Source organism: Fusarium pseudograminearum, chromosome 3 (genome assembly GCF_000303195.2).
Source record: "Fusarium pseudograminearum CS3096 chromosome 3, whole genome shotgun sequence".
NCBI lineage: Eukaryota > Fungi > Ascomycota > Sordariomycetes > Hypocreales > Nectriaceae > Fusarium > Fusarium pseudograminearum.
In genome coordinates, this window is record NC_031953.1 from 4,950,652 (window position 1) to 4,977,010 (window position 26,359).

Sequence of the window (26,359 nt, forward strand, 5' to 3'; positions counted from 1 at the left end):
GAGGAGCGCATACCGTCCCTTTGTCTCACCTGCAAGCAAAGCCGCCTGGTCACAGTCATGTTGACTTGGTGTCGTGGTCCACAGTCGTGGAACAAACAGTTGCGATTATTCTGAGACTGGAGAGGGGGATCAGGCGTGGTGTGGTGAAACGTGGCCGTCGACCCGTCTACTGGCTGAGATGCTGGCATTCGATCTAGTTGTGAGTTTCTCTGTTGTAAACGCGATAAGTAGCTTTGTTGATGAGCGTTGATTGGCGCCCATGACTTTATGGCCAATCCCGAACTGTACTATCAAAGTCGTATATTAAGAGGTTTCTGTTGGTACTTGGTTTCGTGAAATTCTAGTACTTTGGTCACCATCGGATACTGAGGTGATGGTATAGTGAATTATGTCCCCGATAAAAAACAAACAACACTGAGCTTCTCATAGCTAGTAACTGTTCTGGGCTTTGTTACACTTTACCACTAAGTTGCGTGTTCTGACTTTTAGCGGCCATTGTCTCGAGTGGAATGTCGACCTTGAATGGCTATTCGGCACCACAACCTTACAAGTATTCTTCTGTGCTCATATCAATAACAGTTGGTTTATACAGGGTCATGATAAGTGCGCATTCTAATGGTGATCACAGTCCGAGTAGTAAGTCATGGATGAAGCTACACTCGGGCAACTCTCTACTATATCAAGCATCTCGTTAATAACTGTTATACTGACTCGATGCTATAAGGAAGGGAGTTGCAGTTTTTAACCACCGCTTTCAAGTCCCTCAACTGTTTACTCTCAAAAAGGGAGCTTTGCGCTTCCAAGACCCAAAATGTGTTACTCAAGGATCACCAAGGCTGCCTTCAACTTTACCAACATGAGAAATCGTCCATTGTGACTCTTGGAGCCTTCCTGGAGAAAGGATAAAAAAAGACAAGCATTACAAGTTGCAAAAAGACAATGTCGGTGGAGAGGCTCGAACTCTCGACCTTTGGATTACCCTGGTTTCTAACCAAGTCATACTTTGTCGAAACAATCGAACGATATGAGACCAACGCTCTAACCAACTGAGCCACACCGACCGGTCGACATCAGGACAAGCCTGATTTCTTGGTAGCAGGCGGCATCAATTTGGGACCTAACAAGAATGTGGTGCAAAGCTGACTGGCAGAGTGCTTTGCAACTGCAGCTGCTCGATATCGGGTCAAATAGCTGTGAAGAATCAACAAAGCTTCGCCCGCCAATTCCATCATTACATATCAATTTACTCAAAAAGGAAGAGTGCGTCTACCAAGATGAAACAATATCTCGAAATTCCAGCTTGGTACTTTGATTAAATGGGAATGAGCCAGGCGTCGGCTACATAAAACCGGTACTGATTTAGCAACTGATAAAAACATCAGACCAGGTTTAGTGCATATTAAACCTAAGGGATCATTAGTATTTTCGTCTGGTCTTCTTTTAGTCCCTGTCGGCTACGCGGTAAACCTTGAACTATGTATCGACTATGGCAACATTCTCCACGGTCTTCTCGAGTGGGACTTCGGAGAATATCACCACATAAAAAAACATGATCGCCATCAACAAATCTGGCAGAACAGCAAAAGGGAATGTCGGTGGAGAGGCTCACCCTCGACCTTTGGATAGCCCTGATGTTTAATCAAGTCATGTCAATCTGAAAGCAGATGTACTATGAGACCAACGCTCTAACCAACTGAGCCACACCGACATCGCTACGTGAGCCAGTAGCCCAATTCGATGGCGGAGGGCGAATCTAACAGTGTACAAGAAGAGATTTCTCTTGGCGAATCGGGGGCCAGGAAATAGCTGGAGATTGATGTGTTATTATTATCTGAGTACTAATGTTGCGACTATATGTCTTGGAACTCTATTTCTTTCATGTCTAAACGTTGTCTCTCAACGTTGGCCACTTCGTGTTGAAGTTGGAGAAACGTGATCGGTTTTTGCGGGAGATCTCGCCGCGAGCATCACCAAAACACCGGGAGAATTCGTCAATGTGTAGACGGAGTTTTGTCGTATTTCGGTATTCCACGTATTTCGGAATTCATAGAGGTCATGTTTGGATGTTGGGTTGATTGATGATGGAGGTGATTCGGGTGGTACAGGGAATGATGTAGAGTGGTTGTTGAGTCACTGGGCCACTTACAAGCAAGCAATCCTGGGATGCAATGTACCAAGGTACAGAAAGACACCTCACCATTGGACATCTCCAGTCAATTGACCCGGCATGATCTACGATTCATACAATTGGAAACATTGGCCACACGATCGAGTTTAGATCAATTAGATTCAAAGGTTCAAGAGTCATGGTAAAATCTAGAGAGGCAAAAAAAGAACAAGATCATGTTCCATGAATCCGTCTTCAGGGTAGCACCACACTGTCCCAGCTCAATCGACAAGTGGAGATGGAGGCCAATGACGAGCATGGATCCACGGAAGAATGGGTACCTAGACTCATAGAGTTTTAGCACGTTATTACAGAACCACCAATGACAGTACCCCGCACCTCCAAAAATCGCAACCTTGACCCCGCCAACTCACCCTCATTCACCCTTTGAGGCTCAGGCTAAGGTTTGTTCTCGGCACAGGTGAGCTTTTTTGCCGCAGCCGCTACCTTAGCTCCTCCCTTGTACCTTCTGGTGGCCGTCTTCGGAACCCGTACAGCAACAGAAAGGCAAAATTTTCTTTGGTTGATCACTCCAGCAAAGAGGGACCTTGACAGTCAGCCCAACTACTACTTATTACCTACTTCTATCCGTTCCCTCCCACATGCTTTCCCCTTTCCCTCTTCCTCCTCACTCACTCACCCACCTCTAAAGGAACATATCACCTGTTTCTTTTCACATCTACACCCAACCAAACTTCACAATGTCTCCCACAAACGCCGAGTATGCGCTCTCCGAGTCGCACAAGGAGGTAAGCTATCCCCTGCTATCGCCCCTCGAGGGCATTGATAGATCAATTGACTCACACTTTTTCCAGATGCTCGAGAAGTCTCTCCTCGACTCCGACCCCGAGGTCGCCTCCATCATGGTACGTTGTGCTCAATCGAGTGCCTTGAACCTCTGGCAGTCACTTACACCCATTACAGAAGGATGAGATCCAGCGCCAGCGCGAGTCCATCGTCCTCATCGCCTCCGAGAACATCACCTCCCGTGCCGTCTTCGACGCCCTTGGTTCTCCCATGTCCAACAAGTACTCTGAGGGTTACCCCGGTGCTCGTTACTACGGTGGCAACCAGCATATCGACCAGATCGAGCTTCTCTGCCAGCGTCGTGCCCTCGAGGCCTTCCACCTCGACTCTGAGAAGTGGGGTGTCAACGTCCAGTGCCTTTCTGGATCTCCCGCCAACCTCCAGGTCTACCAGGCTATCATGCCTCCTCACGGTCGTCTCATGGGTCTTGACCTCCCCCACGGTGGCCATCTTAGCCACGGTTACCAGACTCCCGCTAGAAAGTGAGTTCGCAGAGCCAAGCTCAGTTACGATCTCAAATACACAGTATGCTAACAATTGACAACAGGATCTCTGCTGTCTCTACTTACTTCGAGACCATGCCCTACCGTGTCGACCTTGACACCGGCATCATTGACTACGACACCCTCCAGAAGAACGCTATCCTCTACCGCCCCAAGGTCCTGGTCGCCGGTACCTCTGCCTACTGCCGTCTCATCGACTACGAGCGCATGCGCAAGATCGCCGACTCCGTCGGTGCTTACCTCGTTGTCGATATGGCTCACATCTCTGGTCTTATCGCCGCTGAGGTCATCCCCACCCCCTTCAAGTACGCCGATATCGTTACCACCACCACCCACAAGTCCCTCCGTGGTCCCCGTGGTGCCATGATCTTCTTCCGCAAGGGTGTCCGCTCCGTCGATGCCAAGACTGGCAAGGAGACTCTCTACGACCTTGAGAACCCCATCAACTTCTCCGTTTTCCCTGGTCACCAGGGTGGTCCTCACAACCACACCATCACTGCCCTAGCTGTTGCCCTGAAGCAGGCTGCCAGCCCCGACTTCAAGGCCTACCAGGAGAAGGTTGTCTCCAACGCCAAGACTCTGGAGAACACCTTCAAGGCTCTCGGCCACAAGCTCGTCTCTGACGGAACTGACAGCCACATGGTCCTCATTGACCTCCGCCAGCACAACCTTGACGGTGCCCGTGTTGAAGCCGTTCTCGAGCAGATCAACATTGCTTGCAACAAGAACTCCATCCCCGGTGACAAGTCTGCCCTTACTCCTTGCGGTATCCGCATCGGTACCCCCGCCATGACTTCTCGTGGTTTCGGCGAGAAGGAGTTTGAGCGTGTTGGCAAGTTCATCGACGAGGCCATCAAGATCTGCAAGGAGGAGCAGGCTGCCCTCCCCAAGGAAGCAAACAAGCTCAAGGACTTCAAGGCCCGCGTTGCCAGCGGCGAGGTCCAGAAGATCAACGATTTCCGAAAGGAGATTGCTTCTTGGTGCAGCGCCTTCCCTCTCCCCGTTGAGGGTTGGCGTCTGGACGCCAGCATCTAAGATGCTCGGCACTAGATTCTACTGCTCTTTCATAGGCCATCCATCTCTCAACATGATGTGATGCCTTAGCATGGAGACGCATTTAACATGGATGAGGCAAATGGCGAAACGTTCAACAAGCATGCATTTCATCACGGCGCAAATACCTAGTTTTTTTTAGTTTTGGGAAAGGAATTTTATTTCAGATCGGGATATGTGTGAGCATCCTTCAACAAGATGGATCCGCTGGAAAAAGATGGTGTGGGAGTTGGGTTACTTTATGATATCTAGAAGATCATTTGATCTTCTCTCTGGCTTTTTCGATATCACATCTATGTGGTATGGTGTCGAGTCAAGTCAGAAACAGCACTCCGTTAGGGGGTAGCAGACAGTTAAAATACAACCACTGGTTAAATGTCTGAAACGACTTTGTTCCTTGCCTCTGCAGTTTTGTCACGTATTTGGATCAATGTTCGAAACCATGGATTATTGTTCAAAGCTTATTACGTTGCCTACAGGTTCTGATAGTAAGCACATTCGCCCATGATCCGGACCTCCACATTGAAACTTGAATCGCCCAACAATCGACCATTTCCGTTTTATTGCTTCCCAATCGTCGGTTCCATTCCTACCCCAACAATCCAAGCACCGGCCATCTCATCCATCACGGTTCGTCTTCCCATTCATCCATCACATCGCGTCTAAAGAAAAGAAGAAAAATGATAACGACAAGGCAATCCCTATATACGAGGCACAACAGCCTTCCAGGATCCGCCTCCATAGCTGGAGAGACAGGCTTTTAACCCATCAACTAATTGTACCTCCATTCATATTATCAATACCGTGAGAGCCCTCCCATACACCGGCTAATCATTGAGAGAGCCATTCCACCCGCATGCCTGTTTGCTTTTGATTTGTCCAAACCACGATGAAGAAATCCGTTCGTATGTCACACCGTGTTGGATACTGGTGAAGTCGAGTGATGTTGTGTATCGTGCATGCAAACGCGGTAGCAACCCAAAGCTCCAAGACGAGGAAGAAGGATGAGCCAGGAACGCCGTGAATATATGGTTTATTGAGCAATTCCTCATATGCAAAGTAGAAGAAGGGCAGGAAAAACAAAACTGAAACCAAAGACCATCTGCTGCGGTCATTGCAAATAGTTCGTGGGGGTATGAGAAAGACGAAAGGACTTCGAGTATAAATGTAAGAAAAAAAAGGTAATACACGATTTCTTATATGAATATGAAAGTTCCCAAGACACGGCTTGGGGTTTCCTGAGAATTTTCTGTCGTTCCAGGAATCCCATTGAGCGAAATCGGGTGTCGACTCAAGTGTATGCTTGTTCAAGTGATGGAAATGGGGTAATGGCTGTCCACCAAACTCGTATATAACGGCACTACCAGAAACGTTGCTTGGCCTACTGAGCAATGCTTTCTGGGCTCATCATGCCAATGGTGTCGTCCTTGTCGGTTTGACTAGCGTTGCCCTGGCTTTGCATGCTGTCTCGCCGTTCCATGCTAGGAGCCAGAGCGATGATTGCAGGATTGGGTACTGGACCAGTCGTGCTGGTCATGGACTTCTTCTTGCCTGGTGGAGCATTGGCCCCCTTTTCTGGTGATGCGTTTGCGTTTGCTCTGGCCTCAGCAGCAGCAGCGTCCATCTTCTTTTTCTTCTTTGCAAGAGCCAACTGCTCCTTAGGAGAACGCTTCTGAGCGGTAACAATTTTTCCGCTGGCCCCCAAGCGAGGACGAGGCTTCTTTTGCTTCGTAGGCAGGTCTTCGTCCTCCACAAGGGGCTGATCGCCATTAGCGTGCAGCTTAGCCAGGAAGAAGTTCTTGACCAGGCCAACTTGCTCCTGTATGTTCTCCTTGGTAACTGGATCCGAAACTGACAGGGGCTCGAAAAGATCAGTGGCTGCTTCACCAGTTGTCTGCGTCTGCATCTGATGAATATTGCGGACTCGGGTTTGCAGAAGATGTAAGGGCACAGAGATCATATCAAGTCCCATCTCCTTGTCCAGACCCAGAGCCCGGAAACCAAAGAAGTCTTCGCCAAGGTCCTCAGCAAAGTCACCACTGACGAATTGCTCGCTGCCATCCTTGAAAGCTCCAACTCCATCGACTCCAGCGTCTTGGGATAAAGCAGGCCGCAATAGATCTGTGAGATGCAGCTTCATTCTTTCGTGCAGACCGTCCAGCTTGGCACCAAGTCGATCAATGTCGTCCTTGGCGTACAGTTCCAGTGAGCTGATATCAGTTCCATTCTCGTCCAAAGTGTGCAGGATGACTTCTTCAGGAGTAAATCTGGGCTGGAATCTAGAGCCTTCGGCATTTGTGGGGGCCGCCTTCTTTTCGGATTCGTTGTATACGTTGAAAGTTCGAACCAGCTTTTGGAAATAATCGGCTGCAATACCTGTGAAGGCATCCATGGCCGAGGGCTGAAGCTCTTCGAATCCAGTGTGATATAGTACCTTGGCAATAGATCGCTTGAGAGCGTCTTGGCACGCTTCAGCTGCCATTACAGGGCCATCGTCAGCAATGAAATGAGGCTCAATATCCTGTTCCACAAAAGGATCCGAGTTTGACTTCGGAAACTGGTTTGTGTAGACCTAATTGCGTCAGTATATACCCGCTTCAAATTTGATTGCTCTCTTACCTGAGTTTGAACCTGCATTTGCTTGATGACCGAGATTCTGGTCGCAAGTTTCCTAGTCTCTTGGATTTGATGTATGTTTTCGTCCATCTTCTTTGTGAAGCGACCCGGCGGTGCTATAAATGTTCCGGGTGGTACCAATCGAAGGAACTCCTCGTGCTGGTTGATGACCTGCCCTTCATTGTCTTCGACCCATTGGAGCTTGGGGTGAATATCAGGAATGTTGCTCAGGGTGTCGTAATAGTCAGGGACCATCTTGGCGACCTCTTCTTCAATCTCCTCTGCCAAAGTCTCAGCTGGCTTCACTGCTGGATCGTCTGAGGCAACAGTTGCTGGATTCGTTAGAGCGTGGGTGATGATGCCCTCTGCTTCTGCCTCTCGCTGCCGCTTCAAAAACCGGCGCATGCCGGCTTTTGTTCGGACAAGAGCAGAGGCTTCTGTGTTGAATTTATTGTCCTTGAAGAGCTGAAATCGCTCCTTGGCCATTAGTGCTCGATCCTTCTTTGTGGTTTGTTTCCAGACCTTGTACTCTTCATCCTCGAAAGCTTGCTCGGTAGCTTCACTAAACGCCGAGTTGAGTGCCAAACCATTGATGCTAGGCCCATCAATATCCATGGCATCGGCATTGCTTCCGATTCCTGAATGACCGTTGAGACCCAGTGGTGTAGTAGATCCTCCGATAGGCGGAGTCCCAAAGCCATTGCTTCCATCCACCTCCGAGCCTTCACGAACTTTCCCCAGGAGTCCATTAACTTGTAATATTGGCTTCTGGTCGATTGCCGGCGTGTCCTCTTTTTGGTCGTTCGGCGCCTTCCGCGCTTTGCTTGTGCCCTTTGCGCCAGCTTTGCGACCTCGTGAAGACATTATGGGTTCGTCATCAGAATCTTCGCCACCGTCATCTTCTCCCCCATTTTGTTTCCGCCTTTCTTCAGCTTCGACTTCGGCTCGAGAACGGATAGCAAGATCAGGGATGAGCGGAATGAGCTTCTCTGCCTCTTTTCTCATCCCGTTTGCCATACGTCGCAGGGGGTGGTTCATATCGTCATTATACCTGAGGCAGTTGTCCCAGATTAAGTTAAGGTCTACGACGAAATCCGTCTTGGACTTGTAGGTCAGACTCTTCAGCTTCTTTGTCATAGTACCAAGATCCATGGGGTTTTGAATCACTGAAAAAGGTTAGTCTGATAGCGATATGATATCGTTCATAGCATCTTACGGTTGTAATAGTTGGGAGCGTCCCTCTTGTTGACTCTTACCAAGAAGGGAGTCGAATATTCGGTATGCGCCTTGAGCTCCGTCAAGACCTTTTCCAAAGCTTCATACAATTCCTCTTGATTCACGTTCTCCTCACTCGCCCATTTGCTCCTATTCTTGCGGACCTCGTTCATCAAAAGCCGAAGCTCAGCATCGGAGGCGCGGACTTGGTCTCGCTTCATGTCAATGCGGGCGATAAGATGTTTCAAGGTCAGGCTGGAAGCACCGAGATTTGCGCTACTCAGGGTCCCCTGGTTGGGGACGGTGTTGTGGTTGTTATTCGGGTGGTGATTGTGGTCCATTTCGGCCTGCAGTTGCTTCTCGGAATCCTCGAGTTGTTGTTGTTCGAGCATAGCGGCGCGGTCATTTTCCAGGGTGTGAAAGATAGTATGGAAACTTCTGCGAGCAGCAGCTTCAGTCGCTGTGCGAGCCTCCTCAAGTTTCTTGATAGAATCCTCGCCATCTTTATCTTTGAGCTGCGAGCTGTCTTGATCTTTGGATTTATCACCATGTTTCCCTGGTGATGTCACTGAATGAACAGGCGAGCTCCCTGATTTGGATGGTGAGAGTAAGGTATTAGCAGCGGCGATTTTGGGCGCCGGCTGTGATGGTTCATCGTCGTCTTCATCGTCATCGTCATCGTAGTCGTCTTCATCGATGGTGCGCTTCGCTTTCTTTAGGGGTGGTTCTTTGATAGGCTCGTGGTCGGTTGTGGGAGGGATAATATTGGCGGGAGGGGGAGGACAACGTCTAAGAGCGGCGATCGCGGGATAATTGTATGAGCCATCTTCGGAAAACAGCAGCGCGACCTTGTCCTCAGTCTGGCGATACAAATCTGCGAATAGGGCGCGTCGATTCTCGTCCTCGATATCAGGTTGTGCCTCAGGCATCAGCACACTTGAGTTATCAATGGGAGTCTGAGTACGCGCAGGGACATCATCAAGATGTGCTAGACTTCTATTGCTGTTTGTATGTTGCAAGTGAGGAGGCTGCCAGGCGGGCTGGCCGTTTGTGATGGACATGATGGGTCCAAGGCGATGATAGCGACAACGGGGCGCGAGTCGCCATGCGCAACAAGATGCGCTCGCGTGCGGCGGGACCGAGGGCGATTGGAGAGCTCAAGACCGCATGGGATGAACGGCAAGCATCGACCGAGATGGCAGACAAAAATTGACGAATAACAGATACGCGGAAGGTTGTGTTTTGATGGATCGCAATCTGCAGTTTTGTCGTCTGTTCAAGAGGTGAGGTTGAGGATTTGGGGGGTGCCTTGTAAGGTACCTTTCCCGAAGCGGAGACTTTCCTTGAGTGATCTGGCTGCTGGCGCGCGCTGAGCCGACTCGTGGGGGGAATCTCGCGGGGAGATGTTGCGGGTACAGGTACTTTGGCCTAAGAAGGTCAAATTATAGGGGTGTCAGAACAGTGAAGCCACGCTTGAATTTGATTGATAAGACTAATATTGTTCTTTGATTCTTTGGAAGATGCGCGATCTTCTTTTTTCTGAGTAATCCTCCTTTCGGTAGATTTTCGACATAGGTCCGGGGTTCAGTATATCACTGCACATGTATTTTATACAAGAGTCTGCTTTGGCCCGGGCAAATTTAATGAACCAGATAACTTTGTCAGCAGATCACGTGCAGCATAACAAAGGTTGTATGCAGAGGGATCAAAGACCACGAATCCCAATGTAAAGTTCCATACCAGAAAAGCCGAGATTGTATATTGTATAAATGCATTCAAAATAGTACCTCGAGATCTTTCCAGAGTTATATCGATATATACTGTTGTACTATTAGTGGAAAAAGCTAGCCAGTACTACATAAGTTAGATCGTCTTCTGGCTAAAGCAGTTTGCCTGTTGGTAGCTGGCAAAAAGACAGGCTACAGATGTACTCATGATACGAGAAGAAATTGTCGAATGAGATGCAGCAGCCAAGGTACTGATATATACTTGCATTTGTTTCTGTTTTATCCACCGAGTTGTGATGCTATCTGCCCATCCACGTACCTTAGGTGCTTGGCCCGTCTACCTGGTACTAAGGTAACAATAAACATTATCTGCAGGTAAGTAAAACACATGCTGGACTCCACTGGCAGATAACCAAGAGCAAACGCCATCTCTCCAGAAGACCCCCCAGGGATAATCTCCAGCCAGTGATACACAAGATCGTTAGGGGGATATGAGGGGCACCTGTACGGATACCTGTGCCTGAGTCTGTGCCTGCATCACGCAAGCCTAGAACGGGGGACCCATGAGATCACCAGCGCCAAAAAGAAGGGAACCAGAAGCCAAACTGTCCACGGGCGCCTGGCTGTCTGGGGTCTTGGGGCTGCATGAGCGAGTGCCCACGTTGTCCACACACTCTCTCTCCAATTCCATTGGCAATCAAATCGTAGCCCCCTGTCACATTCGTGCTTGCACCGCCACTTTCGCAGACAGGTCAAGCCACAAATACCATCGTCGTCACTTTGGAGGAGCTCCACGGTTTCATTTTCTCTGCCTGCTTCAGCTCTAAAACTCCCAGCCTCATTCATCACCTTACACGTATAGCTCAAGACCTGTCCTACCACCGCAAGCTTCAGAAAAGCCTTAGAAGTGACATTGGACAAGCGTTGCAATTTGTGAGATACCTCTCATCCCTAAAAGATCGCACCTGGTCTTTGCTCTACAGCTACTCTTCATCATGAGAATACGACTCCCAGTTGCAGGTACGTCATTGCGTTGTGCCTGTCTCGATTAAGCGCCTGGAGTCGGTTTGCTCAACTCCATGATCGACACACAGTACCATACCTATCATGAGTGATATTGACTACTCTCCCAGGCGCCTTCCTGGTCTTGCTGCTCATCGCTGCCTACGCTGGCCTAACTTCGATACAGCTTGGTCAATATGTCAATGATAAAGTGCTCCACTTCATCACGTTTTTCATACTCACCGTCGTGTTCTATTGGATTGTCGATACGAACAGACGGCGAGTCATGAATATGACCTTGGTAGCCTGCACAATCGTCCTTGGTGTCGGTTCCGAATTCGTTCAGAGCTTTCTTGACAATGGCCGGGAATTTGATTTGTACGACATCGTTGCGAATCTGATGGGAAGCTTGCTCGGTGTTGGTCTATGCTCATGGTACCACAAGCGTATGCTTGAGCGCAAACGGCGTAGACGGTACAGTGCCGTTCCTGGTGAGGAGCAGGGCGACGTCGAGCTTGGCGAAGGCCACGAATCTGGTGTGGTGGAAGGGGCGAGTCGATCTCGTACTCTAGAAGAAGAGGTTGATAACTGGGACGAGAATCAGATCGACGATGATTGGGATGAGGAAGAAACCCATGATGTTCCAGCCAACACACATACGCTGGACGACAGTGCCGATATCGGGGATTTGGCAGACAGTAAGAAACGAATGGACTAAGGTGACCCTGGGTCTGGGTCCTACAGGTATGACTTATGACTGGATGGTTCTATACGATTTTATGTTCAACCCGATACATGCCCTTCCTACGACCTTGATGGAAAGTGACGGTATCAGCAGCTTCAGGGACAGTTGGAAATGGTATCAATTCATGAACTACCTCAGCAAACTTGTCTTATCCCAATTATAGTCTCCATGATACCAAGCAAGCCACATATACTCGAACCCCTCGTGGCCAAAATCTCCAACAAAAGACACGGGTCTCTTCAGTTTTGCGGCGCTTTCATGAAACGTTTCGGCCCGCAACTGTCATCATTCATTCGGAAACATCGTCGGGTCAAAGCCTCGGCGAACTTTGGTTGCCTTCTTCCTGCATGGGTTCGTTTCATTGTGTGCTTGGACTAGCCCAATCTGCCACCCCGAGTGACTGGGTATCAAAAGATGAGTGAGGGCCAGGGTGGTCTGGCATCAAAAACGAGGGTGACGACGAAGGCGGAGTTAAAAAAGAATGCCCTTAGCCAACAGTACTTGGATTAGACATTTCCGGAGATATGCCACCCGCTTGATAAAGTCTGAAGAAGCTGGACAATGCCCATTCATGTAATGGGAGCATAGCTCACAACCGTCTCCTGGTCTATTTAGGGGAGCGGAGAAAAGTTCCTCTAGTCCAGGAGGCAAGAGTAATACCGACGGCTCCTGTTCAACAAGATCAGGAACGGAATTTGCCACAAGCTCTCGATATGTCAGAGTAGGAGGAGACAGTGGGATTTCGTCTTCGGGAGAAGACGAGGAAGAAGTAGGACGACCATCACCGATTGCCCCGTAGGAGTGATAGCATCTAACGTATTTCGCAGGACCAAACGCGAGAGCAGTCTTGAGAACCCGGGCCCATGTGTATTGTTGAGCTTTGCTGCAGTGTATGGGGTAATCAGGGATGAGGCCGGACATCAAGGGTCTGGTCACGTCCGTCACCAGCCAGTGCAAGTGAACAGGAAACTTCTCAAAGACTTCCTCCCATTCCTTGGCCGATTTCTTGTCGTATTTTTGGAGGTGGGTGCCCTCTACCACCTGAGAGACCGAGGGGCTTTGTTGTTGCACGTGTACACGCATTGTGTTGATCTGAACAGTACATAGCAAGAATAGTGACATGGCCAATCGGGCTTGTTTTCATATATTCTCTCTTTTTTATAATCCTTTTTTTTTTTAGCCTTTATCCCAGACTCAACCCTTCTCATTTTACTCGTAGGTTTAACTACGTAGGTCAAAAACTCCATTTTACGACGATAAAGTTATCATAGGGCTTACACAGAGGTTTTTGCCCCAAAGCAGCTCAGCCTAAGGAATATTTATCTCATGAGGAGTTATTGTTGCCTTTCGAGTTGTGTAGGTACTCTACTTGCAAAATACATTATGTCCGTCTTGTAGGAGTCGAACACCTATCAAGCCCTGCACCTCTTTACTTTTAAATATACCCTTGTCCATATGGCTTCTTTTAGTGATATATCGTTCGATCCGTACTCATAATAGGTACTTTTTGGTGGTCGCATGTGAATTCCAAAACCTAATACTGACTTTTGTCTTTCACTTGCAGCTTCGAGTCATGATAGGCAAGGTTCAAAGAAGCAAAATTGTTATCGCAATACTCATGATACAATCTTGGAAAACTTTCAAAGAACTCGTTGGCTATCGTGCCAGTTGTTGTCGTATGTTTCAAGGTGAATGCCCCACCTTCACCGCTCACCGAAGCCAGGTGAGGAGGGATGCGAGACCCCACTGACGAAATGCCACCCAGTCGCAAAACCCGACCACGCCTAGCAGCTTCAAGACAGTAGGTGCCTCATCTTGTTCTTGAAAGCTAAACACCGACAAGATGGCGTCAAAAGGAAAGGAAACAGCGACAAGGTAAGCTGAAGGAACAGTCTACTCACCTCCCGATACAAGAAAATAAGCAGAAACTGACACCAAACAGTAAAGATGCTACACCTACCAATCCGCGGGGCATCCCCTATGCCCCGTTCGTGGATAAGGTCGAGGACTATGTCACCACCCGAGACGATGTCGAGCCCACCCTGCGCAGCTTCCAAGAAATGATATCGTGAGTTACCAACCGATCTCGGAGGCAAAATAAGCCCTGGCAAGCTTGCTCTATGCAGCTCGAGGTATAGGATTGGCGCTGACCGAGCATGGCGGGGTAGGAAATACCAATTCATGGAGATGAACTTACAGAAGCGAATGGGCGGTCTCAAGGAAAAGATCCCAGATATCCAAAAGACCCTAGACTCGGTCAAGTTTCTCAAGCTAAGAAAGGTACACACAGGCGGCACTCGTGAAAGCATACCGATACTGATTCGAGGCATAGGATGACGATGAAGCGATAGAAACAACATTCGAACTTAACGATACTCTATACTCAAAGGCGAAGATACCTGCGACTGAGGAGGTCTATATTTGGCTAGGAGTAAAACAACCGGTCTCCCGACTTTTCAGCATGGAGCTAACCCTTCGTTTTAGGCCAATGTGATGCTCTCATACCCCATAGACGAGGCAGAGACACTATTGAGTTCAAAGCTCTCGACGGCAAAGACAAGCTTGTCAAACTGCGAAGAGGACCTCGATTTCCTCCGCGAGCAGATCACAGTACGTTTGTAGAGATTTAGACACTATTTTGAACTATCACTAATCATACAAAGACCATGGAGGTCGCCGTAGCCCGAGTTTACAACTGGGAGGTGGTACAGAAGCGAAAGGACAAGGCGGTCGAAGAGGAAGAGAACAAAAAGGTCAAGTCACAAGGTGACTAATTCCTAATCTATGTACCACGGTATCCTACCTATGAGTCTATGAAATGACGAAATATATAAAAAGTAGGAGCAAAAATGGGAAAAGCACAATGCCTTTTGACAGAACCGTAATGTTTGGATGAAGATGTACCTGTCTACCCTTGGAGCTCGAAACAGCTGGCTGGGTTTTACAACTATGATTGATAATGGAAAAATGTAACTTAATTCAGGGTCAAGAAGAAACAAACCACCTTGTTTCTAATTCCTACATTTTGCAATGTGATCAAATTATTTTCATGTTGTAGGTAGGTAGGCAGTAATGGCTGGAGAAACCAACCCCGGATTGGCTGGACACCAATTAAAACCAAGCCCGATAATACGATAAACTCGATTGGTGCATGCAAAATACTTGGTGGACAGCAACCAGTTGTAACGTCACTGCGAACTATTTCCCTGCCATCATTTGTTTCTTTACGAATATTTTCCTATCAAGCCATTGCGCTAGCCTAGGAGACATGAGGGAGAGATGCTGAGAAGTGCAACCCGGGAGCTGAGGCGAGGATGGCCGGTGTCGCAGCATGTGATGACCCAAGCCAGGGTAAGTTTTCGAGGACAATCACAGGATCCTGGAGCTCACAACTGCGTTTTCCTTCTAGACTACTCACTACCCGATTTCCCTTCGCTCTCGTCGGTTATCTTCCACATTCGATAGCATTGAATCCGCGATACTTGAGAACCGCCACGATCACAATGACCTACCATCCAAGGCCGAGCTCAGGGCCGAGCTTAGAAAACAGTTAAAACGAGACCGAGATTGTGGAAATACTACTGGTCAAGAAGCCGATAAAATTGAAGCCGCGATGCTGCAGCGCCGCACGGAAGTCCACCGAGCATCACTGAATTCTGACTCCAGGCGGAATTTGGTCAACGAACGACAGGACAAAAGCGCAGAGCACCTAGGATTCCTGCCGAACAATCTGCGCACCCGAATCGAGCGAAAATTAAAGATGCAAAAAGGATGGGCGGACCAAAGTCCTGCCACTTTACTTCGCAGATATCTTGCTATAGATAATCCGGAACCAGGTCTACAGAAAAGCATCGCCATTATCCGAAGTATGCGACTCCCCATCGTCGTAATGCAGATGCACATTCGAAGACAAGTGGTAGCCGATCCAATAGGCATGAAGGAAGTTGCCGAGGCCCTACCCTCAGAAGAGCAATGGCAGCGCTTGATGGGCATAATGGAGTACAATGGATATACGCAAGAAAGCCTGAGCCAATACGTCGACATCCTTTTCGCCAAGACTGATGAAGAGCGATGCCACTTATTTATGGCAGACTCAAATGCGAAGCCTGCCTTCATCTTTGGCTATCTGCTAAGGCTGGGATCAGGCATCAGTCAGGTCTCAACACTGGACAGTTTATTAGCATACTTCAAGAGGAGACTAAAAACCACGGCAGAAAAGAAACGAGTTGCGAGCGTGAGATCGTATATCGAGAGACGTGCGTGGAATCAAATGCAAGGATTCTCGACCCAGGACGCTATGGAGAACATGGGACGGCTTGCTTTCCACTGTCGTCGTATAGAGCCGAGACGCTTGATTGCTCTTGCTGAGATAATCGCAGACTTTATTGTAGATCTTGGGGCCAATTCCCATAGTTCCTCAGGATTGTTCACGACTGATGAAATTTCGGCAGAAGCATACCATGCGCAGTGCAAATTCTTCAACGCTGCACTCAGTACCATCGCTTCTCGGATGGGATCTGGGGCAGAGCACAAGTCAATACCCTATGCGTACATCTGGGCGGCCCAGCGTGTGCTTCTAGCGATGTCTGATAGCCTCCCGCAACCCTTGGCAGTGGACAGAAGTGGGTTTCAATCTATAAGAGCTGTTCTAGCTGGGATGCCTAAAAACAGGGACGAAATGCATGCCGCGTCTCGACACTCAAAGTCGTGGCCTCCATATCTTACACCAGCAGATGGCATCGACGAGGCCATGGATGCTGAGGAAAGTTGGTCCCGTGTCGTTCGGGCAGGTATGATGATGCAAGAAGCAGGTTTCCCTAAAGAGGAGGTTGACGAAGTCATGGATATTTTATACGGCTTGGCTCCTGATGGTAGCCCTACTATCCAACAGCGAATACAGATCAACACAGACCGGAAGATGTCAGCTTGGGCAGCATCTATCAGGGCGACGCGAAATTCTCATGAAGCATGGCAGCGGTTCAGAAACCCTCCGGAATCTGGTATGAAACCTGGAGCACTCGAATATGCAGCTATGTTTCAAAGGTTATACGCCAGAGAAGCCGACCCTCAACCAGGCACGTTCCCTGGAGACAATCAGTTGAACTATCCGATGGACGAAGAGACAAACTTAACAGAGTTGGAAAAGCTGCGGTTACAGCCTCCGACTCCAGGAGAACTATACAGTATGATGAGAGAAGCAGGTATCCGGCCGGACGAACAGTGCCTGCGCATATTGGTGTCCAATGCTGAGAACATTGCGGAGGCCCATCGATATTTAGAGGATGGCAGCACTGCTCGAAAGAACTATGCTGAATTGGCAACGGCCTTTCCTTCAACCAAGTCGTTAAAGAGAACTCCCTTACCGCTGTTTTCAGCATATATGGAATGCCTGTCTAAAATCCCTAATCTTGGTGGCAGGAATCTGCTACGTGCCGTTCGCCTCGCCGAGCGTCGCCTTAGCGGCAGGAATGCCAATTGGTCATCCTTTGTATGGGCGCCTATCTTAAAACACCTTGGGCAGCACCATGGCCGCTTACGACTCACCCTCGAAGCACAGCTCCGTCTGTTGCTGTATGTTATAGATCACATTGATGCTGAAAAGTCCATGAACCTAGCTATTTTCGACCAACTTGCCAAAACCGTACGAAAGATCTTTCGAAGAGAGGTGGAGACGCTGGCAGCGACTCTACCGATGGGCAATGCGGACAAGAACGCATTCGCGCATCATTACGAAATACAAGCCACAGATGCTGGCAAGAACAGCAAGCACGCAAGGAACGCACAAGAACTGACGGCATTGTCAATGTTTCAAATCATCGGCGAACGGATGAAGGGTCTGTTCTATTCGGTGGCTGTGAAAGAGAGACAAAGATCTCGCCCTGAAGATAGCCTCCACGTGTCACATGTGGACATGATGCGAGCGCGGAGAGATCCGGTCATGCCTTCTGTCGCCCATAATCTGATGCTGTCGCTGGCATTTGCAGGACAGATCAGGGCGATGTCGGATTTGATGAAATGGTTGATTCAGGAGTGGAGCTCGCCTGCCCTGCAAGAAGAGATACAGAACATGGGGGAGCTACCACAGGACCTGGACATGATTGAAACGCTATGTGCCTTCCGAGCGTTTGCGGAACCCTTGGTCAGACCTCGAAAGGTCGAGCAAGTCATGCATGGTGTAATGGAGAATGCAGCATGGGAGTGGCCGGATGACTCGGTGGTGGAGAAGTACATCGAAAGTCACGGTGACGGTGTCAAGGAGTTGAGGGATGTTGTGATGTGGGCCCGTGATAGATTTCTCTATCACAGGAACAACAGGATCACTGATGTCAACGATCTCAACCTGGATTGGACAAGAACGCAACAAAAGAACTTGAGAGAACAGCTTGATGCGGTTAATGAGTTAAGAAGAAAGGTATTTGCCACGGACTATGACGAATGGATAGAGGAGGAAGAGGAAGAGGAAGAAGCAAATGAAGAGGCCGACCTGACGGAGTGGGAAGAGGCAGAGGCAGAGGCAGAGGAAAGGGAAGAGAAAACAGCCAGAGACCGGGCGGTGTAGTAGATTGGACGCAAGGGTTTGGCTTATGGATTATTGCTGAAGGTTCTGAAGTATTTTGAGCATAGAAAAAGCATGACTGGCAGCATTTAGACGCGGCGGCGCTTAGTGTATAGTGTATACCCTTGTATAGATATTTGTACTACACAAATAAGGCGTTTGGTAGTTGAAACGATAGTAGAACAAAGAGTAATGCAAATTTAAGAAAAAGGGATCTATCTCTTTTGTAGGTAGTTTGGGGCTAAGATCTAAGCCACGGTCCATGGATGCGGTCAGGCGGCTATCGTCAAATGATGTTGAGATCCAAGACCAAGGTTTTGGAGGGAGTCTATTCTTAACTAGCCAGTCAAGGAACAAGAGTCAAAGGGGAAATGAAAAGGGCTGATCTGGTCTAGAACTCAGAGACCGTAGATGGGTCGACTAGATCCAAATACGGCATGATCTGGATCATGATCGTGACCTTGTCAATCTCCCGTTGTCAAGCCAAGGCAAAGTAGGGCCAGAAATGAGGGCATCACGAACCCCCTGTAAAGCACTAAAAGAGTGCACTACTTGTACCGTAAGGCCGCAGGTCGGTTCAGTGGAGAGACGACGACTGGCAGCTGAACCCAGTAAGGCCGGGCCGTGGTGGAGTTGGGGAACCAATGGGAACAAGCCGCGCATAGACTGTTGAAACAGAGCGCTTAGAGCCAGTCTTTGACTGTACAACTCAACAACGACGAGACGAGAGTGATTGGCTGACAAGGTCGGACAAATTCTTTTTTCTTATTTATGGGAAATGTTTTGCTTGGCTCCAGTTCTATTTGGGTGAGTTGCTGGGGGGGGTCTTTACTGGGGAGTTGGGCGCGTCGTGATACTCGGACTATGACTTTGACTGGGGATCATGGCATTGCATGCATGGCATTGTGCAGGGAATTTGGATAGTTTGCTGCCGCGAAAATCGATCAGATTCGATACGAGATGAGACTCTACGTGAGGCGATTTGTCGTCCTTTGTCGGCGCTAATTGGATATGGCTTGTTCCTGAGGTCTTGGGGGGAAGGAGACACTGCATACATTAACACACCGGCTCTGCCTGCCCAACTTGAATGGTTTCACTCTACTCCAACACATACACTCACTCTCTGACTCTTACTTGGATCCTTTTTTCTTTTTCCTTTTGTCAAACTCATTTCCTATCTCTGTCTCTTTCGTGTGACTTTCTTTCATACCATCTCTCCATCTTTCATTCATAGCCCTTGTTCGTTTCCATTATTCATCATTCCCTTTACTCATTCTGTTAACAAGGCCGGCTTTTCCTTGTACCCAGTTTGTGTGTCTCGGTCTCAGGACACTGAACAAGTAAACTCTTTGTTCACGGGATATTCGGGGTGAACATTGTTGTTTGGCTTTACTTACTTACTCTTAATCTGTTTGGACCTTGGAGGAAGTTATTCGACAAACTTGCTTTTCTTTCGTGTTACTACAATCATTGCAACTTATACGACACTTTGACTCACGTACGATCGACAAACGAATTACACGACACGACTATATCTTTTCGGATTTTACGAACCAAACACTCTTTACCTTTCCTACGTCTATATCGAATTATTCTTCATCATGCGATATAATAGAACGAGGCTCGCTGTGGCCATGTCACTCCTTTTGACTGTCCAGTCCGCACAGGCTGGCCCTATGTGGACTGGCAGAGAAAAAAGAAACCCTGGAGTTTTCCTCGACGTTCGAATGGAGAACTCGCAAGCTCCTACTGCAGCTCATGACGGAAATGGGTATGAAACAGGCATGGATACAGAAGAAGAAGAACCATATCTAACAATTTATGCTAGATCCGGGAACGGGGACCAGACTACGCCACGACCTATATTCGAGACATTAAACTCGACTCCCGACCCCAACCCACTATTCTCAGAGACCCCAGGAGACGACAAGAAGAAGGGTCCCTATTCTGATCTGCCTGAACCCGTCGAGGTTATTCCTGTCCAACCTACCAACGTGGCTCCCCAGCCAACTAGCGAAGCTCAGGCACCCACTCAAGAAGAGCCTGTGAACAAGCCAACCTTTACACAGAACACTTCCGCGCCGGTTATCACGACCTCTATTGTTCCCAAGGATCCTGCCACTGAGGTTGAGAAGCCAACTTCGGCGACCGATCAGCCCCAGTACCAATCCCCTGACGAGAGTGCGGTAGTGACGGAGACTACTCCACCCACCAAGGAAGTTACAACTTCTGCGAATGAGGCCCCGACCTACGAGCCAGCAAGAGAGGTTACTACTGCTGCTCCTGAAGTTCCTACCACCGCAGTCGCCCAGCAGCCAGAGATCTCCGAGACAAAGGTTCTGGACTCGACAGTTGATCTTGGTACACTGCAACCATCGGAGGGAGAGAACACCAAGCCAAGTGCTATCCAGGAGACCGCAGCTCCTGAAGCGCCTTCTTCTCCAGCAACTACCCCCAAAGACGAGCAGCCTATGACCACACCCGTTGAGGACGTGACAACTACTCTTGCGTATGAGCCAACTCCTTCTGAACACCTCACAACACAGGCTCCTGGTGATACCGCCTTCCCCATCAACCCCAAGCATCCCTCCAACATTTACCCCCATCCCCCTACCACACCAGCAGCAGATGTTCCGGAAACCTCAGCTGCGGAGACAAAGCCTGCTGCTACAACCGAGACTGTCTCTGTAGTCCAGCCAAAGGACCCACAGGTTGAGACTACATCTGACGTTCAAGATCAGCCCGCACCAACTACGGAGGTTGCCCAGCCTGAGGGTGGGGTCCCAGCTTCCGAGCCTGTTCAGCCCAATAACCCTGCTCCTACATCTGAGGTCAAGCAAACATATCCTCCTGTTGAAACTCCCGATGATCAAAAGCCTGCTGCGCCTACCGAGCCTTCTCCTATTGAGACCTCGGCGCCCATTGAACCTCAGAATCCTGTGTCAACTCCAGAGCCTGTTCAGCCCGTTGCTCCCACTACATCTGCGGTGCAGCAACCCGAAGCACCAGCCGAGACCTCACCTGTCCAACAGCCAGCTCCTGTTCCTTCAAATGACGAGCCCCAGTACTCAGCCCCTGGCTCCAACACCCTGCCAGCAGTACCTGCTGCCCCCCCAGCTACTACTGCCGTCGTCTCTAACCCTTCTTCACCCGAGACCACATCTGTGGTAAAGGTTGTTCCCACAGGCTCACCAGCTGATGGAGTGCCAACCATCAATACTGAAGTTCCTACAGGCACGAGTGCAATTCCCGCTCCTGCTTACGCTAGCAATGTCATTGATGCACGAACATACAATGAAGAATTCGCCAAGCTCACCCCTGAAACTGCATGTGTAAAGGGCCAAGCGGCTTGTATTAGTGGACAAATGGCTCTATGTGGCGACGATGGTGCTTTCGAGCTTATTCCCTGTGAGACTCAAGGCGAGAAATGTTTTGCTCTACCTTTGTACAACGTCGAGGGGGGTATTAAGATAGTCTGCGAAGATCCCGCTACTGCGGCCAAGATCCTCGGAGGAACTCCTGGAGGTGGTAAGGACAACACTGCTCCTGGTAATGAAAACCAGGACCAGCAGCCTGTACCTACCTCCACAGTTGAGAAGAAGCCTGAAGTTCCTGTGGTTACAGTCACCACCATCGTTACTGTCGATGATGGTGCTGCCCCTGAGCCCACTAGTGAGCCTGCCCAGGAGCAGCCAGCGCAGCCCACCCAGCCTGTGAATGAGCAACCTTCTCAGCCTAACTATCAGCAACCTACACAGCCCCAGCCTGTGCCCGAGAAGCCTACCAAACCTGCTCCCGAAGTACCAACTCAATCTGCCCCTGAGCAGCCGAGCCAGCCTGATGCTGAACAGCCTGCTCAGCCCACCTCCCCACCGCAACCATCTCAGCCCGAACCAGAGCAGCCATCCCAGCCAGCTCAGACCCAGCCCGTCCAAGGACAACCATCTCAGCCAAATGAGGAGAAGCCTGCGCAGACCAACCCCCCAGAGCCTTCCAACCCTCAGCCCACAAAGGCTTATGAGGATCTCCCTCCAACAAGCCCCCCTGTCGCTGAGCCAAGTACGAACTCGATGAACCTCCCTGGCGGCACAACCTTGACCAAATCAATCAAGAAGCCTGATGAAGCCAAGCCCACGACTTCACCAGATTATGGTGATGATGGCAAGGACAAAGACGGTGATGACGATGATAAGCCTACGTCCGTAGTGCTCATCCCTATCCCCGACAAGCCCACAAAGGCTCCTGCTCCCGCAGCCACAGAGGCCAATGCTGATAGCGAAGATGACAAGAAGCCCGCGGCTGTTACTCGTACTGGTGACGATGCACATGCCACAACTATTGTCGTCGATGGCACACCTACCGTTTCTGTCTACTTCACCGTGACAGTTACAGATAAGGACCAGGCTACTGTCACTGTCACCGAGAAGGAGAGAGAAACTGTTACGCTGGTGATTAGCGCCTAAGTTTTGATTATTTGTTTATAGAGATTGCCCTTTTGTTGTTGTTTTGAAATTATTAAACTAAATGTAGCGAGCGTATTGTGGTAATGAAGTTGAGATATACATGTTGGCACGCGGCTAGAAACAGACTGAACAAAAAGACTGCTGCCAATAATCTCACGATATGGCAGAAAGGGAAAAGAGGGTTTTCAAAACCATAATACAAAAACTGTTTCTCATACTCCGAGTTCATGCATGCTTATGTGGTATTCTTCATTACACTATTCGCTTCGATCGTTGCATATGCGAATGTGATAGCTATCATACACAACCAACCCCTATCCGTGCTTGTGGTATCTTGTAGACTAAATAAAACCCTCTGCAAGTCATTCCCGACTTGAATGCTCCCTTGTTGTCGTCATCTCTCTGTTACGAGATGCGAGCTCTATATGTGGATATCATCACCCCAAAACGCGCTTCCATGCTTGATCATACACAACCCAGCTGTATCATATAAAAACACAAGCAAATTGTGTCTCCAAACGTACATCATGGAATACTAGTACTCATAGCGTTACCATCAAGACAGCCCGTATTCCAGTTTCCACCTTGACATTACCACGTTTCTCATGCTTCTTTCTAATTTGCCTGTATGCACTCCCTTCGGCGACCTGCAAATCGTGTGACGAACGCTGGCCAGGATACTCTATCACCACCTCTCTCTATCCGTAATACTAATGCCTTGGACGGCTTACGTCGGACCTGGCACTGCGTCGTCGATGAACGGGTCGCCTACCTCGAGTCTCTTAGCTGCGGGTTCGTTACCGTCTTCATCAACGCCATATTTATCTTGCCATAGTTTTCGCATGACTTGGTAGATGAACAGGAACTGAGGGCGGCCCTGAACCATACCCACACGCTGCTCTCGGAGAAGGTCGACAGTATGATAAATCAGGTCAGGGCCCTCACTCGGATCATCGTAATTCTCAAAAGTACCCAACTCAAGCTCGCGTATGAGGTGCTCGAGAGTGATGAAAGTGCCTGTTCGACCAACACCAGCACTGCAGTGAATTATTCGTGGATTAGAGGGTGCACTCAGTTCACGGGACAACTGCATGAGATCAAAGAACCCGTCAAGATCCTCGAGCTCAGGTACTCCGAAATCAGGCCATCGCCGATAAAGGAGATGCCACACAACACGTGGTTCGTCTTCGCCATCAACTTGCATGAGTAGCTTGCGCTTCTCGATAGCACCTTCAGCCATCTCTTCGTATGATTCGTACGTCAACTGGGCCTGCCATCCATCGTTCCACGCATCGTGTTCGTTCAGAGTCCAAGTCGAGTTTTCTTGGTCATCAGGGAAATATTGATGGCATTTGACAACTCCGCCTTCTGCCATGGTCGTGAGCTGCACGATGACAGCGGGTGATGACATTTGTTCAGCAATCATGCGCCAGACGTAGTCGATTGACGGCAGAGTCGGTCCTTGCATGGCGATGTATCTTAATGGCTCCTGGTTCGGATCTGAGGTTGAAGGAACGGTAATCTCAGAGGCGTTGACATAGTCGAGCTCCTCCTCAGGAACCTGAAGCTTGACCCGGTTGTGGTTCCATGGCTTGATGTTGATGTAGCGATCCATTACACCCTTTTCCTGGGTATCGACTTGTTTGAAAGTACCCCATTTGAAATCCTGGTCTGCGTCGTTTTTTGTACCTTCTTGAACCCGTTCACGCTCAGCCCACGTGAGGTCCTGGAATTTGATATCGATATCTATAGATGGTTAGTTTTTGACTAATAATACGCCTGTCGTTGTTTTTGATGCCATACTCTGCATTGAAGATTCCAGGAAGGCAGGAATCCGGAGCGTATGATTGCCTAGCGCATCGTTCTCAGCCGTGACGGGTCGGCTCCTGACACCGTCATGGCTCACGACGGCCGGCGGAGGAGGACTGGAAGGCAACTCGGCGGGTGAACTATCGCGCGCTCTTTTGGTAGAGCCGCGAAAACGAAAATTCTTGAAAGCTGCTCTCTTTGAGAGTTTAGTTTTCTGTGGCAGAACTTGCTGTCCCTGCTGTTGTTGCGACTGAAGGTTTGCAGCTTGCAGTTCGGAGCTGGCGATGCTATCGGCAGTGTCGCTGCTGGAGCGTTCGACGGAGGTCTCGATTGTAGGGTTCTTGGGTTTGCGCCTAAACTTGGGGATCCTGTCCATGGCGTCAGGACGGTGCAAAGACTGGCGTGAGGTCCCCAAGGAGAAGCAAAAGCTACGCCGGAAGTCGGGGCTCGTCGCAGTTTTTACCAAAGTTTTGGCCAGCGGCGGATGCCCAAGTATAAGAAGTAGAATCGACGGAGATTTGGGCACAAGAAGAGGAATAGTGTCGTTGGGTCTCCCTGGCTGGTGGAGGCCGGACAGGGCAAGGGTCGGATCCGCGTGGGCGATGGGGCGCAAGTACAGCGCAGTAAGTACTAACTAACTGGAGTTACGAGGCGGCGAAGAAATGACGAGACGATTTAACGGTGGCGGAGTCGTAACGTCGAAACGGTTAAAAAAAAAAAAGAGGCTGTAGAAAGAAGAGATGGAGTTTTCTGTTTAATCGGGGGCGACGGACAAAAAAAGAGAGAAATAGGTTGACCAAGACTATGTGAAGGAGTAAGGTCGAGAGAAGGAGGTAGGAGGGATAAGACACCGCAATCGGAAGTATTGGGTGGGAGGCCGAACTAAGAGGAGTCGAGCGAATGTTGGGGAAAGAGCAGATAATAAAAGGCGAGTGAGTGGAGGAAAAGAGAAATAAGGAAAGTTACGATAGTGATGAAATAAAACTTCAAATAATCTGTAATAGATAGTAGGTACCTACCTAGGCACACAGTCAAGTCAACTAGGTAGTTGAACGAGTGACGTGACGTGAATACGTGACCAAGTAATGGGTACTGTCGAGTCTCAAGACGTCACAACGGATAAAGGATTGGGACACACAAGACAAGACAGGGCAAAAGAACGTGGGGACAGGGGGGAAGAATGGAAGTGTCTAGCCGCGCTTATACTTCCCTTGTTCTTGGTACGCAGTGCACAGAGTACCTCACTCAGCACATGTTGTAGGTACCCCCTAGGGCCTCATTGTAAGGGATGGATGCAGGTTGGGGGCCTGATCGGCACAGTTCATTGCAGGTCTCTCCTCTGATGATATTTGACAGATCTCGACCCTGTCCCTTTCCTTTCTTTTTTTAAATTACGACACGTGCATCATCCTCGCTACAGTATTTCCCGATCCCGTGGTTCTGGCCGCCGCTGATCATGCACCCAATTTATCCTCGAGGTCAATCTAGAGTCGATAGTTCCACGGTACCTGGTTTTAGTAATTTTTTTTTTTTTACTCCTGCACATGTCAGGGATAATTTTAGTTGCGTGGCGGCTGTTGGTGTCACTGCCATTCTTTACTTAGCAGCTTCGGATACTAAGTTACATGTCGTGATTATTTCTATTTTGGGTTTGTCTGCGGAGAACGGATTCTGGCCCGATCAGCCAACTCCTTCA

At 49.2% G+C, this 26,359-nt stretch overlaps 8 protein-coding genes across 8 annotated transcripts, besides 2 other annotated features; 5 read left to right on the forward strand and 3 right to left on the reverse strand.

The window, feature by feature from the left end:
- Positions 1 to 2,868: 2,868 nt before the first annotated feature.
- FPSE_01006 (uncharacterized protein) lies at positions 2,869 to 4,512 on the forward strand (the record flags this gene model as incomplete). The annotated part of the gene is made up of 4 exons (XM_009254126.1): positions 2,869 to 2,916; positions 2,983 to 3,033; positions 3,092 to 3,456; positions 3,522 to 4,512. The coding sequence occupies 4 exons, from the start codon at positions 2,869 to 2,871 to the stop codon at positions 4,510 to 4,512; spliced, it is 1,455 nt and encodes a 484-aa protein (XP_009252401.1).
- A 1,399-nt stretch (positions 4,513 to 5,911) lies between these two features.
- Positions 5,912 to 9,422, reverse strand: FPSE_01007 (uncharacterized protein; the record flags this gene model as incomplete). Its single annotated transcript, XM_009254127.1, has 3 exons — positions 5,912 to 7,102; positions 7,150 to 8,312; positions 8,363 to 9,422. 3 exons carry the CDS (start codon positions 9,420 to 9,422, stop codon positions 5,912 to 5,914), a joined length of 3,414 nt encoding a protein of 1,137 aa, XP_009252402.1.
- Positions 9,013 to 9,057: a microsatellite.
- A 1,661-nt stretch (positions 9,423 to 11,083) lies between the features above and the next one.
- FPSE_01008 (uncharacterized protein) lies at positions 11,084 to 11,998 on the forward strand (the record flags this gene model as incomplete). Its single annotated transcript, XM_009254128.1, has 3 exons — positions 11,084 to 11,108; positions 11,222 to 11,788; positions 11,835 to 11,998. The coding sequence occupies 3 exons, from the start codon at positions 11,084 to 11,086 to the stop codon at positions 11,996 to 11,998; spliced, it is 756 nt and encodes a 251-aa protein (XP_009252403.1).
- Positions 11,999 to 12,306: 308 nt separating this feature from the next.
- On the reverse strand, positions 12,307 to 12,918 carry FPSE_01009 (uncharacterized protein; the record flags this gene model as incomplete). Its single annotated transcript, XM_009254129.1, has 1 exon — positions 12,307 to 12,918. The coding sequence occupies one exon, from the start codon at positions 12,916 to 12,918 to the stop codon at positions 12,307 to 12,309; it is 612 nt and encodes a 203-aa protein (XP_009252404.1).
- A 760-nt stretch (positions 12,919 to 13,678) lies between these two features.
- FPSE_01010 (uncharacterized protein) lies at positions 13,679 to 14,609 on the forward strand (the record flags this gene model as incomplete). The annotated part of the gene is made up of 6 exons (XM_009254130.1): positions 13,679 to 13,710; positions 13,778 to 13,903; positions 14,004 to 14,115; positions 14,168 to 14,266; positions 14,320 to 14,445; positions 14,499 to 14,609. 6 exons carry the CDS (start codon positions 13,679 to 13,681, stop codon positions 14,607 to 14,609), a joined length of 606 nt encoding a protein of 201 aa, XP_009252405.1.
- Positions 14,610 to 15,448: 839 nt separating this feature from the next.
- Positions 15,449 to 18,394, forward strand: FPSE_01011 (uncharacterized protein; the record flags this gene model as incomplete). Its single annotated transcript, XM_009254131.1, has 1 exon — positions 15,449 to 18,394. One exon carries the CDS (start codon positions 15,449 to 15,451, stop codon positions 18,392 to 18,394), a length of 2,946 nt encoding a protein of 981 aa, XP_009252406.1.
- Positions 18,278 to 18,369: a repeat region.
- A 1,598-nt stretch (positions 18,395 to 19,992) lies between the features above and the next one.
- FPSE_01012 (uncharacterized protein) lies at positions 19,993 to 22,854 on the forward strand (the record flags this gene model as incomplete). Its single annotated transcript, XM_009254132.1, has 2 exons — positions 19,993 to 20,162; positions 20,220 to 22,854. 2 exons carry the CDS (start codon positions 19,993 to 19,995, stop codon positions 22,852 to 22,854), a joined length of 2,805 nt encoding a protein of 934 aa, XP_009252407.1.
- Positions 22,855 to 23,581: 727 nt separating this feature from the next.
- On the reverse strand, positions 23,582 to 25,039 carry FPSE_01013 (uncharacterized protein; the record flags this gene model as incomplete). Its single annotated transcript, XM_009254133.1, has 2 exons — positions 23,582 to 24,600; positions 24,658 to 25,039. 2 exons carry the CDS (start codon positions 25,037 to 25,039, stop codon positions 23,582 to 23,584), a joined length of 1,401 nt encoding a protein of 466 aa, XP_009252408.1.
- Between the last annotated feature and the right edge of the window lie 1,320 nt (positions 25,040 to 26,359).